Source organism: Salvelinus fontinalis, chromosome 2, assembly GCF_029448725.1.
Source record: "Salvelinus fontinalis isolate EN_2023a chromosome 2, ASM2944872v1, whole genome shotgun sequence".
NCBI lineage: Eukaryota > Metazoa > Chordata > Actinopteri > Salmoniformes > Salmonidae > Salvelinus > Salvelinus fontinalis.
The window spans coordinates 30,629,532-30,645,891 of NC_074666.1; the positions used below are offsets into that span (position 1 = coordinate 30,629,532).

At 44.2% G+C, this 16,360-nt stretch overlaps 1 protein-coding gene across 8 annotated transcripts in view; it reads left to right on the plus strand.

Annotated features, from left to right (window-relative positions):
* Positions 1–16,360, plus strand: part of LOC129816352 (cell adhesion molecule DSCAML1-like) — an 87,232-nt gene that overhangs the window by 45,265 nt on the left and 25,607 nt on the right. For 7 of the 8 annotated variants that reach the window (XM_055870753.1, XM_055870761.1, XM_055870779.1 and 4 more), the window contains exons 5-11: positions 2,503–2,781; positions 8,781–9,056; positions 13,380–13,676; positions 14,442–14,714; positions 15,290–15,574; positions 15,826–15,945; positions 16,178–16,354. In XM_055870753.1, the coding sequence (XP_055726728.1) occupies positions 2,503–2,781; positions 8,781–9,056; positions 13,380–13,676; positions 14,442–14,714; positions 15,290–15,574; positions 15,826–15,945; positions 16,178–16,354 (1,707 nt within the window). Of the gene's footprint in view, positions 1–2,502; positions 2,782–8,780; positions 9,057–13,379; positions 13,677–14,441; positions 14,715–15,289; positions 15,575–15,825; positions 15,946–16,177; positions 16,355–16,360 lie in introns of those variants that run through there. The other variant, XM_055870808.1, reaches the window with a different exon arrangement.

Consider the following 16,360-nt stretch of genomic DNA (forward strand, 5'->3'; position numbering starts at 1 on the left):
TTAGGCCTGGCTCACAGTCTGTGTTCCAATTCGTCCCAAGGTGTTCGATAGGGTTGAGATCAGGGCTCTGTGCAGACCAGTCAAGTTCTTCCACACCGGTCTCGACAAACCGTTTCTGTATGGACCTCGCTTTGTGCACAGGGGCATTGTCATGCTGTAACAGAGAATCGTCTAGAATGTCATTGTATTCTGTAGCGTTAAGCTTTACCTTCATGGGAACTAAGGGGCCCAGCCCGAACCACGAAAAACAGCCCCAGACCATTATTCCTTCTCCACCAAACTTTACAGTTGTCACTATGCATTGGCAAGTAGTGTTCTCCTGGCACCGCCAAACCCAGATTTGTTCGTATGACTGCCAGATGGTGAGGCCTGATTCATCAATCCAGAGAACGCGTTTCCACTGCTCCAGAATTCAATGGTGGCGAGCTTTACACCACTCCAGCCGACACTTGGCATTGCGCATGATGATCTTAGGCCTACCACTTCGCAGCTGAGCCGTTGTTGCTCCTAGACGTTTCCACTTCACAATAACAGCCCTTACAGTTGACCGGGCCAGCTCTAGCAGGGCAGTAATTAGACAAACTGATTTGTTTCAAAGGTGGCATCCTATGACAGTGCCACGTTGAAGATTGCATGGCTGTGTTCTCAATTTTATACACCTGTCAGCAACGGGTATGGCTGAAATAGCCGAATCCACTAATTTGAAGGGGTGTCCACATACTTCTGTATATACAGTACCAGCCAAAAGTTTGGACACACCCACTCAATCCAGGGTTTTTCTTTATTTTTACTATTTTCTTCATTGTAGAATAATAGTGAAGACATCAACACTATGAAATAACACATATGGAATCATGTAGTAACCAAAAAGTGTTAAACAAATCAAAATATATTTTAGATTTGAGATTCTTCAAAGTAGCCACTCTTTGCCTTGATGACAGCTTTGCAGACTCTTGGCATTCTCTCAAACAGCTTCTCCTGGAATGCTTTTCCAACAGTCTTGAAGGAATTCCCACATATACTGAGCACTTTTTGGCTGCTTTTCCTTCACTCTGCGGTCCAACTCATCCCAAACTATCTCAAATGGGTTGAGGTTGGGTGATTGTGAAGGCCAGGTCATCTGGTGCATCACTCCATCACTCTCCTTCTTGGTCAAATAGCCCTTACACCGCCTGGAGGTGTGTTTGGGGTCATTGTCCTGTTGAAAAACTAATGATAGTCCCACTAAGCGCAAACAAGATGGGATGGCGTTTCGCTGCTGAATGCTGTGGTAGCCATGCTGGTTTTTAGTGTGCCTTGAATTCTAAATAAATCACAGACAGTGTCGCCAGCAAAGCACCCCCACACCATCACACCTCCTCCTCCATGCCTCCTCCATGCTTCATGGTGGGAACCACACAAGCGGAGATCATCTGATTCCCGGGGATCACCTACTCTGCGTCTCACAAAGACACGGCGGCTGGAACCAAAAATCTCAAATTTGGACTCATCAGATCAAAGGACAGATTTCCACCAGTCTGAAGTCCATTGCTCGTGTTTCTTGGCCGAAGCAAATCTCTTCTTCTTATTGGTGTCCTTCACAGCAATTTGACCATAAAGGCCTAATTCACACAGTCTCCTCTGAACAGCTGATGTTGAGATGTCTGTTACTTGAACTCTGTGAAGCATTTTTTTGGGCAGTTAACTCTAATGAACTTATCTTCTGCAGTAGAGGTAACTCTGGGTCTTCCTTTCCTGTGGCGGTCCTCATGAGAGCCAGTTTCATCATAGTGCTTGATGGTTTTTGCGACTGCACTTGAAGAAGTTTTCTGTATTGACTGACCTTCATGTCTTAAAGTAATGATGGACTGTTATCTTTTCTTTGCTTATTATTATCTCATGAAGTTGGTTGAGAGAATGCCAAGAGTGTGCAAAGCTGTCATCAAGGCAAAGGATGGCTACCTAGAAGAATCTCAAATATGTAGTTTTTTATTGCATATTTGAGCTGTTCTTGCCATAATATGGACTTGGTATTTTACCAAATAGGGCTATCTTCTGTATACCACCCCTATCTTGTCACAACACAACTGATAGGCACAAACACATTAAGAATTAAATAAATTCCACAAATTAACTTTTAACAAGGCACACCTGTTAGATGAAATGCATTCCAGGTGACTACCTCATGAAGCTGGTTGAGAGAATGCCAAGCGTGTGCAAAGCTGTCATCAAGGCAAAGGATGGCTACTTTGAAGAATCTCACATATATAATATATTTTGATTTGTTTAACACTTTTTTGGTTACTACATGATTACATATGTGTTATTTCATAGTTTGACATCTTCACTATTATTCTACAATGTAGAACGTAGTACGAATAAAAAAAAAAGCCTTGAATGAGTAGGTGTGTCCAAGCTATTCACTGGTACTGTATAGTGTATGTTGTAAACATCCCATCCCATACCCTAACCCAGTCCAAAGTCTAACCTGTTACCCCCCTCCTCCTCCTCCTCCTCCTCCAGACCCCACCGAATCGTCTCCCTCTATCCTGGACAGTTTCCAGGCGGGGGAAGTGCGGGCTGGTCAGAGTGTGGAGCTCCCCTGCATGGCAGCAGGGTACCCCAGCCCCACGGTGCGCTGGCTAAAGGACGGGCGTCCGCTGCCCTCTGATGCACGCTGGACGCGGCGCCTCACGGGTCTGACCATCAGTGACCTCAGGCAGGAGGACAGCGGTAGCTACGCCTGTGAGGTCACCAACAGCTTCGGCTCGAAGGAGGTGTCCGGAGCACTTTATGTCATAGGTGAGGAGAGGAGGAGGGAGGGGGGTCAAGGGATGTGGGAGGGAGGAAAGGGGAGAGGGAGTGGATGTTGTGGTGAAGAGGGAGGGACCGTGGGACAGGGAATTGGTGTGAGGAGAAGGAGGTGTGAGGCGGGGGGAAAGGGGGTTGGCAAAGGGGAAATAAGTTTGGCACAGACCCACAAAACAAACATTTAAATCAAATCAAATTTTATTGGTCACAAACACATGGTCACAAACACATATTTTGCAGATGTTATTGCAGGTGTAGCGAAATGCTTGTGTTCCTAGCTCCAACAGTGCAGTAATATCTAACAATTCACAACAATACACACAAATCTAAAAGTAAAAGAATGGAATTAAGAAATATATAAATAATAGATTGAGCTATGTCGGAGTGGCATTGACTAAAATACAGTAGAATAGAATGCAGTATATACAGTTGAAGTCGGAAGTTTACAGACACCTTAGCCAAATACATTTAACCTGTTTGGGGTGCAAGACCGAAATCCGAACGATAATGACAACAGCTGCAGGGCGCGAAATTCAAAATCTATTTTTTTTAAATATTTAACTTTCACACATTAACAAGTCCAATACAGCATTTGAAAGATAAACATCTTGTCAATCCAGCCAACATGTCCGATTTTTTTAATGTTTTACAGAGAAAACACCACATATATTTATGTTAGCTCACCACCAAATACAAAAGTGGACAGACACGTATGAATATGATTATGATGTATGAATTATGATTCAAGTAGCATGCACAAGCCAACCGAAATAAACTAAAACCAACCTAAAGAACCCAGAAAAAACTACCTCAGATGACAGCCATATAACATGTTACACAATAAATCTATGTTTTGTTCATAAAAAGTGCATATTTTAGCTATAAATCAGTTTTACATTGATGCTACCATAAATGCTACCACATAGCTACAGCCTGAATCCAGACGGGAGTAGCCAGAGAAAATACATACACCAACGTCGACTACTAATTACACCTCATAAAACATTTCAGAAAAACATATGGTGGATAGCTAATGAAAGACAGATATCGTGTGAATAAAGCCAATATTTCCGATTTTTGAAGTGTTTTACAGCGAAAACACAATATATCGTTATATTAGCTAACAACATAAGCTAGCATAAGGCAGCACTAGCATAAGTCAAGCGCTAGCCTAGCACAGTTAGCAGAGTTAGCATAGCACAGTTCGACAGATATATGAAAAAGCATCCCAAATTGGGTCCTTATCTTTGTTGATATTCCATCAGAATGTTGTAACGGGGTCCAATGTCCAGTAGAGTCTTTAGTTGGGTTCCAGAACGAACTATTTCCCTCTTTGGTTAGCAAGCACAATAGCATTGCGGCGCTAACCTCTCCTTCTTCAAAAAATTCTTCCAAAACATCACGTCTAAAGTCCAGAATAAATTGCAATAATATAATTAAAGTATATTGAAAAAACATACTTTAGGATGATTTTGTGACATGTATCAAATAATATCGAAGTCAGAGATCATATTCACCGTTATCGACCTTCTTCCAGAAGCCGAGACCAAATTATGCTTCGCGCCCGGATTTTTTTTTTAACTGCGCAGGTCTTACAAGAAGGTGTGTTATTCAGTCCATGGACGAGATATTCGACTGCTTTCAATTCTCACTTCCGCATTACAGCCTGATGAAGGCGTGTGACGTGTTTCTACGGTCCTAAGTGTAATGACCTTTTATAGACAAGGTCTTAAAGAGACACATCGCATTTTGGAAATCTCAATTCGGCTGGGAAAATGGCTGTAAAAATATTTCTGTTCGACTTAGAGAAACAATTCAAACCTTTTTAGAAACTATAGACTGTTATCTATCCAACAGTAGTAAATATATGCATATTGTAAAATAAAAAGTTTCTTAGGAGGCCGTTTGAAAATGTGCACATATTTTCCAGTTTTTTCAATATTCAGCTTGCAGCCCAAACAGGTTAAACTCAGTTTTTCACAATTCCTGACATTTAATCTAAATAAAAATTCCGTTTTAGGTCAGTGAGGATCACCACTTTATTTTCAGAATGTGAAATGTCAGAAGAGACAATGCTTTATTTCAACTTTTATTTCTTTCATCACATTCCCAGTGGGTCAGAAGTTTACATACACTCAATTAGTATTTGGTAGCATTGCCTTTAAATTGATGAACTTGGGTCAAACGTTTTGGGTAGCCTTCCAGAAGCTTCCCACAATAAGTTGGGTGAATTTTGTCCCATTCCTCCTGACAGTGCTGGTGTAACTGAGTCAGGTTTGTAGGCCTCCTTGCTCGCACACACTTTTTCAGGTCTGCCCACAAATGTTCTATAGGACTGAGGTCAGGGCTTTGTGATGGCCACTCCAATACCTTGACTTTGTTGTTTTTGTGCTATTTTGCCACAACTTTGGAAGTATAATTGGGGTCATTGTCCATTTGGAAGACCCATTTGCGACCAAGCTTTAACTTCCTCACTGATGTCTTGAGATGTTGCTTCAATATATCCACATAATTTTCCTGCCTCATGATGCCATCTATTTTATGAAGTGCACCAGTCCCTCCTGCAGCAAAGCACCCCCACAACATGATGCTGCCACCCTTGTGCTTCATGGTTGGGATGGTGTTCTTCGGCTTGCAAGCCTCCCCCTTTTTCCTCCAAAGATAACGATGGTCATTATGGCCAAACAGTTCTATTTTTGTTTCATCAGACCAGAGGACATTTCTCCAAAAAGTACGATCTTTGTCCTCATGTGCAGTTGCAAACTGTAGTCTGGCTTTTTTATGGTGGCTTTGGAGCAGTGGTTTCTTCCTTGCTGAGCGGCCTTTCGGGTTATGTCGATATAGGACTCGTTTTACTGTGGATATAGATACTTTTGTACCAGTTTCCTCCAGCATATTCACAAGGTCCTTTGCTGTTGTTCTGGGATTGATTTGCACTTTTCGCGCCAAAGTACGTTCATCTCTAGGAGACAGAATGCATCTCCTTCCTGAGAGGTATGACGGCTGTGTGGTCCATGGTGTTTATACGTGCTTAATATTGTTTGTACAGATGAACGTGGTACCTTCAGGCATTTTGAAGTTGCTCCCAAGGATGAGCCAGACTTGTGTTGGTCAACAATTTTTTTTCTTCAATTTCTTTTGATTTTCCCATGATGTCAAGCAAAGAGGCACTGCGTTTGAAGGTAGGCCTTGAAATACATCCACAGGTACACCTCCAATTGACTCAAATGATGTCAATTAGCCTATCAGAAGCTTCTAAAGCCATGACATCATTTTCTGGAATTTTCCAAGCTGTTTAAAGGCACAGTCAACTTAGTGTATGTAAACGTCTGACCCACTGGAATTGTGATACAGTGAATTATAAGTGAAATAATCTGTCTGTAAACAATTGTTGGAAAAATTACTTGAGTCATGCACAAAGTAGATGTCGTAACCGACTTGCCAAAACTATAGTTTGTTAACAAGACATTTATGGAGTGGTTGAAAAACAAGTTTTAATAGCTCCAACCTAAGTGTATGTAAACTTCCGACTTCAACTGTACATATGAGATTAGTAAAGCAGTATGTAAACATTTTTTAAACATTATTAAAGTGACTAGTGTTCCATTATTAAAGTGGCCAGTGAATCCAAGTCTATGTATATTAGGCAGCAACCTAAGGTGCAGGGTTGCGTAACCGGGTGGAAGTCGGCTAGTGATAGCTATTTAACAGTCTGATGGCCTTGAGATAGAAGCTGTTTTTCAGTCTCTCGGTCCCAGCCTTGATGCACCTGTACTGACCTCGCCTTCTGGATGATAGCGGGGTGAACAAGCCGTGGCTCGGGTGGTTGATGTCGTTGATGATCTTTTTGGCCTTCCTGTGACATCGGATTCTGTAGGTGTCCTGGAGGGCAGGCAGTACGCCCTCTATGATGCGCTGGGCAGAGAGCCCTGCGGCCCCCCTCTGGAGAGCCCTGCGGTTGCGGGTGGTGCAGTTGCCCTTCCAGGCGGTGATACAGCCCGACAGGATGCTCTCAATTGTGTAGCTGTAAAAGTTTGTGAGGGTTTTAGGGGCCAAGACAAATTTCCTCAGCCTCCTGAGGTTGAAGAGGCGCTGTTGCACCTTCTTCACCGCCTCCTTCACCACACTGTCTGTGTGGGTAGACTATTTCAGATCGCCAGTGATGTGTACGCCGAGGAACTTGAAGCTTACCACCTTCACCACTGCGGTTCCGTCGATGTGGATAGAGGCATGCTCCCTCTGCTGTTTCCTGAAGTCCACAATCAGTTCCTTTGTTTTGTGGACAGCATTATTACATAGGTATTCCTCTTGTCCAGATGGGATAGGGCAGTGTGTAGTGCGATGGCTATTGCATCATCTGTGGATCTATTGGGGCGGTAAGCAAATTGAAGTGGGTCTAGGGTGTCAGGTAAGGTGGAAGTGATAGGATCCTTAACTAGCCTCTCAAAGTACTTCATGATAACAGAAATGAGTGCTACGGGTGATAGTCATTTAGTTCAGTAACCTTTGCTTTCTTGGGTACAGTAACAATGCTGGACATCTTGAAGCAGAAGGGGACAGCAGACTGGGATAGGGAGACATTGAATATGTCCGTTAACACTCCAGCATGATCTGAGGATGTTCTGAGGACGTGGCAAGGGATGCCATCAGGGCCAGCAGCCTTGCGAGGGTTAACATGCTCAAATGTCTCACTCACGTCGGCCACGGAGAAGGAGAGCCCACAGTCCTTGGTAGCGGGCCGCGCCGGTGGCACTGTATTATCCTCAAAGCGGGCGAAGAGCGTTTAGCTTGTCCAGAAGCAAGACGTCGGTGTCCGCGATGTGGCTGGTTTTCCCTTTGTAGTCCGTGATTGTCTGTAGACCCTGCCACATATGTCTCATATGTCTGAGCCGTTGAATTGCGACTCCACTTTGTCTCTGTACTGACGTTTTGCCTGTTTGATTGCCTTACGGAGGGAATAACTACACTGTTTGTATTCGGCCATATTCCCAGTCACCTTGCCATGGTGAAATGCAGTGTGCACTTCCTGTTAATGTCAGACTGACAGACAGATACACTCACACCGTTTTCTGAAACGGTGGCAGACAGGCTCATATTCTGTACTCACACACACACACACACACACACACACACACACACACACACACACACACACACACACACACACACACACACACACACACACACACACACACACACACACACACACACACACACACACACACACACGTTCACACGTTCACACATATAATGTGAGAAATGGATCAGTATGAATGGGTGTGTAGTGTATGATGCCATGTCATATCATATCTAGACCGAGGACAGGACAGTAATGCACTGAGAATGAGCATATCACACCACCACCAACACCAGTCACTGTTAGAGAGAGAGATATACAGAGAGCAGAGGGGGTGGGGGGTGGACGAAAAGAAGACAGAGAAGGAACAATGAAGAATGTAAATTGAAGTATATCTTTCATAGAGAAAGAAAGAATGAGAGAGAGAAACAGATTTATAAAAACACAGAGAAGATAGAGAGAGATTGAGAGAGCGAGAGAGAAAGAAACATAGTGCAAGAGACATGAAAAAAGAGAGAGCAGAACAGAGGCAGGCTTTGCCAGTGGGCACATCATGGCAGCACACAGTGTGACTCTGACAGGGTGAGGGGGGCTTGGGTTGCACAGCCATACCCCCCAGCACACACCACCAGCTGCCTTATTGCGCACTGACATTTACACACACACACACACACACACACACACACACACACACACACACACACACACACACACACACACACACACACACACACACACACACACACACACACACACACACACACACACACACACACACACACACATATATATATATGGACAGAGATGTGAAGTGATGTCTCCAGCTGCTTTTTAAATGACTGCCTGAAACGGACTGAGTCTGTGTCTTTGTGTGTGTGTGTTACTCATGTGTGTGTTCTCTCTCCTCCCACAGACCCCCTGCGAGTGACCCTCTCCCCTAAGAGTCTGAAGACGGGCATCAGCAGTACCCTGTTCTTTACCTGTGCTGTGGAGGGTTCGCCAGAGTACACAGTGGCCTGGTACAGGAACACAGAACCTATAGTCCCAGACCAGCACATCTCTATACAGGGCTCCCACAACGACACCCTGCAGATCACAGCCGCTCAGAAGAGCCACTCTGGGGCCTACCAGTGCTTTGCCTCCCGCAAGGGCCACACCGCCCAGGACTTCTCTATCATACTGCTGGAGGGTAAGAGGATGAGAGAGGGAAGGAGGGACAGAAGGTTGAATGGGAGGGTGGGAAGCAAGCAACGTTATTCTTACAGACAGGGCCGGTTACAGGCATAAGCGACATAAGAGGTTGATGATGTTTTTTGTTTGGAACTCAGTCGGGGTCTCAATATATTACTGAGAGTTTGAATAGTAAAATAACCTGGTTGCAATTTTGAAATTTGGTTGAGCATCAGCAATCTTTCTGTTGTTATGCCAGTCACTACATTTTTGATTGGTAGTTAGTTCTAGCCAGCTATCTAAGCTTGTAGTAGTCATGACCGAATACTGACTGGGCACGTGCCCCTGACCTACAGCAGGCCCCCATTGATTTTGTTAGCCATTCTCACTCAGATGTCATATTAACATGGCATAAGTCATGAATTGTTTTTTGAGTTGTAGGAATTTAGCTTTTTAGCTTTAGAGGCCCACACCAGAGGGCAATGCAGCCCCTATTTTGACGTAATTCCTATAGCGGAATTTCTCGTTTAAGTTCCACCTCCGAAGAATGATACAGGCTGCTAATACATATTCACATATTGGGGGTTGGAATGTTGTGGAGATTTCCACATGGAGTGGAGAAATAACAACAAGTAGGGCACTGACAGCTGTCAGTGTAGCTAGTTAGCATACTAATCTTATCTAGCTAGCTAATGTTATATGTTGTTGCAACACTAATCAAAAGATTAGCTAGCTGGCTGGTCTACTGTATGGCTGGTTCTGGAGCTGGATTTGGGGCAGCAGGTAGGCTAGTGGTTAGAGTGTTGGGCCAGTAACCGAAAAGTTGCTAGATCGAATCCCCGAGCTGACAAGGTAAAAAATCTGTCGTTCTACCCCTGAACAAGTTGGTTAACCCACTGTTCCTAGGCTGTCACTGTCAATAAGAATTTTTCTTAAATGACTTGCCTAGTTAAATATAGATTAAATAAATAAAAAATAAATTTGTCATAATTATTTAGGGAAATCTTCGCCACAGATGGATATGGAAAACCAGTATATTTTACTATTGTTATCTCCAAAGTTTTGGCATGTTCCATTAATTGCGGCCTTAAATCCACCATAGAAATAGAAAGAATAAAATGAAGCTCCGGTAATATGGATAGCCTAACTATTGAACGGTTTGGATTAGATTCTACATTGTAATGGACACTGTGCAACCTTTGGTAGGCTTCTGTCAGGCTGCGCTACAGCAATGCCACGTCAGCCCGTGCTCATGTGTCACGTTCTGACCATAGTTCTTTTGTGTTTTCTTTGTTTTAGTGTTGGTCAGGACGTGAGCTCGGTGGGCATTCTATGTTGTGTGTCTAGTTTGTCTGTTTCTATGTATGACCTGATATGGTTCTCAATCAGAGGCAGGTGTTAGTCAATGTCTCTGATTGGGAACCATATTTAGGTAGCTTGTTTTGTGTTGGGGTTTGTGGGTGGTTGTCTTCTGTCTTTGTGTTCTCTGTACCAGATAGGACTGTTTCGGTTTTGCCACATTTGTTATTTTGTATTTGTTTAGTGTTCACGTTTTTGTTATTATTAAAACACGATGAACACGAACTACGCTGCGTCTTGGTCCGATCCCTGCTACACCTCCTCTTCTTGACTGCAGTTACATCATGCCATGGTTCTCACAGTTGGTGGAAGTGATGACTACAATGACTTTGCTCATGATGCATGCTGCAAATTATATGTAACAACACCCGGAGCGCATCGGCCATGAAACAAAACACCAATACAAATGTAACAACAGCACAAAATAGATTAAGAAGCTTCTGGAATTTTCTTTTGCGGGTGCCGTCATTATAGGACAGACACTTGTGATTTCTAGCTGCACCAGTCAAAGCAGTGGAGTGTGGTCAAAACCATTCATCTTGGGGCAATGGGGGGAATTGGGGTTCCAAAATGCAATCATGTTACACACAATTTGACCATTTACACTGAACAAAAATATAAACGCGACATGTAAAGTGTTGGTCCCATGTTTCATGAGCTGAAATAAAAGATCTTATAAATGTTCCTTATTCACAAAAAGCTTATTTCTCTCAAATGTTGTGCACTCATTAGTTTACATCCCTGTTAGTGAGCATTTCTCCTTTGCCAAGATAATCCATCCACCTGACAGGTGTGGCATATCAAGAAGCTGATTGAACAGCATGATCATTACACAGTTTCACGTTGTGCTGGGGACAATGAAAGGCCACTCTAAAATGTGTAGTTTTGTCACACAACACAATGCCACAGATGTCTAAAGTTGAGGGAGTGTGCAATTGGCATGTTGACTGCAGGAATGTCTACCAGAACTGTTGCCAGAGAATTGAATGTCAATTCCTCTAACATAAGCCGCCTCCAACGTTGTTTTAGAGAATTTGACAGTATGTCCAACTGGCCTCACAACCGCAGACCATGTGTACAGCGTCCTGTGGGTGAGCGGTTTGCTGATGTCAACGTTGTGAACAGAGTGCCATATGGTGGCGGTGGGGTTATGGTATAGTTAGGCATAAGCTATGGACAATGAACACAATTGCATTTTATCAATGCCAATTTCAATGCACAGAGATACCGTGACGAGATCCTGAAGCCCATTGTTGTGCCATTCACCCGCCGCCATCACCTCATGTTTCAGCATGATAATGACGGCTCCACGTCGCCAGGATCTGTACACAATTCCTGGAAGCTGAAAATGGTCTGTATACTCATCAGAGATGTCACCCATTGAGCATGTTTGGGATGCTCTGGATTGATGTGTATGACAGTGTGTTCCAGTTCCCGCCAATATCCAGGACTTCGCACAGCCATTGAAGAGGAGTGGGACAACATTCCACGGGCCACAATCAACAGCCTGATCAACTCTATGCGAAGGAGGTGTCGCGATTCATGAGGCAAATGGTGGACACACCAGATACTGACTGGTTTTCTGATCCACGTCCCTACTTTAATTGAAAAAAAATCTGTGACCAACTGATGCATATCTGTATTCCCAGTCATGTGAAATCCATAGATTAGGGCCGAATGAATGTATTTCAATTGACTGATTTCCTTATATGATTTGTAAAATCTTTAAAATTGTTGCATGTTACATTTATATTTTTATTCAGAATATAAAATGGTCATATATATTTTTTTTGGACAGACTAGCTCAAACATTTGTGAAACTTTACAATTATAATTTGCGTAATAAAGAAAACAAACAAAAAAAAAACATACGTTTGGAGCCCCTATTTTAATTTGTTCCATGACTCAGGTGACCAAGTGTAGGTTACGACGAAAAGCTGTTTGGCTCAGCCGAAGATTATCTGTTATATTGCTCAGCTCAATCACGACTCGCCAAGAGGAAGAACTTTGCAGGTGTTTCTGATTAATAAACAATGCCATGCTGGTGGGTGGTAACATTCAAATAAAACTGCCCTGAAAAGAAACGTAGACTGAAAAGTATTAGCATGTCATATCATAGGGGAAACACACGGCATTGCCACGGAAAATATCCAAAGTTACCACTTCGAATTTCCCACTTCAACTCCAAATATATCATACTTTGACTAAAATGATGACTTATTGACTAGAAATCGTTTTGCAACATTGGTAAGCTATGGGAATTGTCTATCTCCTGAAAAAAAATGTTTTTTTGCACTTGTGGAAGTTTAAAACGGCTAAACTTTCTCTCCACTCCATGGCAAAATTGATAGAATTTCAGGAAATAAGCTGTAAAACTGCAAATTATTTCTCTCTGCCCCATGGGAAAGGTAGTAGTATTGCATTAAATTCGTTATAAAATTGCAAAACGTTTCTCTCTGCCCCATGGCGAAATGTGTAGAAATGCAGGAAATTCACTTTTAAAACATAAATGTTTCTCTCCATTCTCAAGAGAGGGGCCACTAAAATGTTTTGCCACGGGGTGGTGTCCCCCCCCAACCAAATCTCGCTTACAGATGTAGGATCTTAATTTTAGCCAGTTTGCAACAGCAGAAAAATAATCCTGCAGCAACAGGAAATGTTAATTATTATGTGGATTATAATTAATGGACATTTTTGTAGGGGTCGGTATATTTTTCTGAAGGGAAAATCAAGTCTGAAATTTCACAGTGGAAATTACAAACTTCAGAAGCCTTTTTAAACCTCAAATAACCTACACGTTTAAAATGTCCTGCATTCTCCTGCAACAGAGTGATCAAATTAAGATCCTACATCTGTAACATTATCTCACTTTTCCCCTCTCTCTTTCTCTCTCTCTCTCTGTCTTTCTTTCTTTCTTTCTTTCTTTCTTTCTTTCTTTATCTCTCTCGCTCTCTCTCTTTCTCTCCATCTATCTCTCCTGTAGACGGCACTCCTCGTATCGTGTCTTCCTTCAGTGAGCGCGTGGTCGCCCCCGGTGAGCCCTTCTCCCTGATGTGTGCCTCCAAGGGAGCCCCACCCCCCTCCATCACCTGGACGCTGGACGACGAGCCTGTGGTGCGAGACTCCGCCTACAAGACCAGCCAGTACACCCTATCAGACGGCCTGACCGTGTCACATGTCAACGTCAGCAGCCCGGCCATCCGTGACGGGGGAGTGTATCGCTGCGCCGCACGCAACTCGGCCGGTAGCGCCGAGTACCAAGCGCGCATAAACGTAAGAGGTGCCTGTCTACTTTTCAATATACACGCACCCCACACCTGCACCTATACATGCACTGACAATAAGTATACAGTACAGAGACAGGTGGAGATGTGTGAGGAGTTAGACAAACGTGCAACACGTACACACATCCAAGACACATGCATACATGCACTAACACACACGGCGAGGTTTAGAGTCCATCATTTCACACACCCAACCCCAACCCTCCAACCGTCATCCCTCTTTCTTACTCTCTGTCTTTTTCTCTGTATGTGTGTCTCTCTCCCGCGTCCCTGTTTCTGTCTGTCTGTGTCGTTCCCAGTGTGTGTTTCTCTCTCTTTTGCTGTGTGTCTGTCTACCTGGATGTCTCTCTGACTCCTGTCTCTATCTATCTGTTCTCATCAAGACCACAGCAAAGACCATGTCTGTTCTCATCAAGACCATAGGACAGTGTTACTGAGGGTAATGTAGTCAAACATGTGCATACACACCCATGCACACAATCACTTAGAAAACACATTAATAGATATTACAAATATTACCAGTATGATTGGGTTAAGGGGACATCACTAACCTCTTTCTCTACCCCTCAATCTGCCCCAATCACTCTCTACCCAACCTTTATCTTCTCCCTCCCCAATCTTTATCTTCTCTGCTCCTATTTTCTCCCATGTCCTCCTCCCCTCTTTCTCCTCTTCCACCCCTGTCTCCTCCTCCCTTTTTCCCCCTTCTTCTTCCTCCTCTTTCCCTCCTCTCGTCCCCCCTCTCTTTTCTGTGTCTCCAGGTTCTCCTAGGATCAGGGAGATGCGTGACATCACGGCTGTGGCAGGAAGGAACACCTTTATAACCTGTCGTGTGATTGGTTACCCCTACTACTCTATCAAGTGGTTTAAGGACGGCATGCTGCTGCCTGACAACCATCGCCAGGTGGTGTATGAGAATGGAACCCTGAGGCTGAGTGATGTGCAGAAGGGCATGGACGAGGGTACCTACCTGTGTAGTGTGCTCATCCAGCCACAGACCTCCATCGACCAGACTGTCCACGTCACTGTCAAAGGTAGGGGACTAGACAGGGTTGGAAGATGGGGTGGGGGCAAGGGTGGCATAGGTAAGGCGAAGGGGGAAGGGATGATGTGTTACACTAAATCTACTAATGACAGGATGTAACTGTTCACACCAGTGCAATGGATTTGTTGAAAGTCACCAACGTTTGGGCAAGGTTTCTTCCTAGTCGTAAAGAGGCAATCAGCTTAACAGGGTGGTCACACCATGGTGTTAAAAGCATCTAGCTTTATGTGAATGTGTAAGTGTGTTTGTTGGGTGGTAAGCATGTGTGCTTTAGGTGTGTTTGTGTGTGGGTGTTGGGGGGTCTATAGAAGTCTGTGTGTGCGTGTGCACGTGTGTTTGTGTGTGTGTCTCTGATTTAATTAGATGAATCATAATGAGGCCCAGATTAAATCCCCCAGATGTTTTAGCTGTAGCACCACTCCACCCCCTTCCGCGACCATGGCAACGGCATGACTTCCTCCGCCAGTTGGCCTGTAATCAGAGCACCTATTATGGGCTGGTGAAGATGGAAGGGGGTCAGGGGTGGGACCTCTAACCTCTGACCTCTGTAACCTCTGCCCCTAGTGCCACCCCTGATCCAGCCCTTTGATATCCCCTCCACGTCGGTGGGAAAGCTGATGTACATTGCCTGCGTGGTGTCGTCAGGTGACATGCCCATCCGCATCACCTGGCATAAAGACGGGCAACTCATCGTGCCTGGTTCCGCCTCTGGTGTTGGCATAGAGACCAAAGAATTCATGAGCTCCTTGCAGATCTCCAAGGTGACGCTGAAGCACAATGGCAACTACACCTGCATTGCTAGCAACGCCGCGGCAACCGTCAGCTGGGAGAGACAGCTGATCGTCACCGGTGAGAGAGGGAGGAGGGGAGGAGAGGAGAGGATGGAGGGAGGGTGAGAAGGAGAGGAAGGATTGGAAAATAAGTGGTGTTGAAGAATTTGAGAAAGATTAAGAATGAATGCATGGACAGACTGGTTATAGAAGCTGGAAGATATTAAGAAAACACAGAAGGATTGGAGAATAATTTAAGAATATCCACCATTTTAGAGATGCTGTTGTCAATTATAATGACTGTACTAACTATAACCTCTCCTCCCTCAGTTCCCCCTCGCTTCGTGGTACAGCCTAACAACCAGGATGGGATCTATGGGAAGGCAGGAGTACTCAACTGCTCTGTGGAGGGATACCCTCCTCCCAAAGTCATGTGGAAACACGCCAAAGGTAAAGACCAACACCCTGCAGCACTAACAACATCAACTATCTAACTGTCTACTATTCTATGTATCATAGTGAAATAACTTGTACAGTAAAGTTTAATTGATGATGGAAGATAAAATTAGCAAATGTTTTATTTTTATTCTCTACTGTAACATCATAACTAAGCGTAAGATTAGAGACCATTATAACCTTGCGTAACTTTGACTTGACACGACCGTGCCGTTCCTCCCTGTAGGTATAGGGAACCCCCAGCAGTACCACCCTGTGCCTCTGACTGGTCGGATCCAGATCATGTTCAACGGCTCCCTGCTGATTCGGCACGTCCTAGAGGACGACCGGGGATACTACCTCTGTCAGGCCTCCAATGGAGTGGGCTCTGACATCAGCAAGAGCATGGTCCTCACCGTCAAGAGTGAGT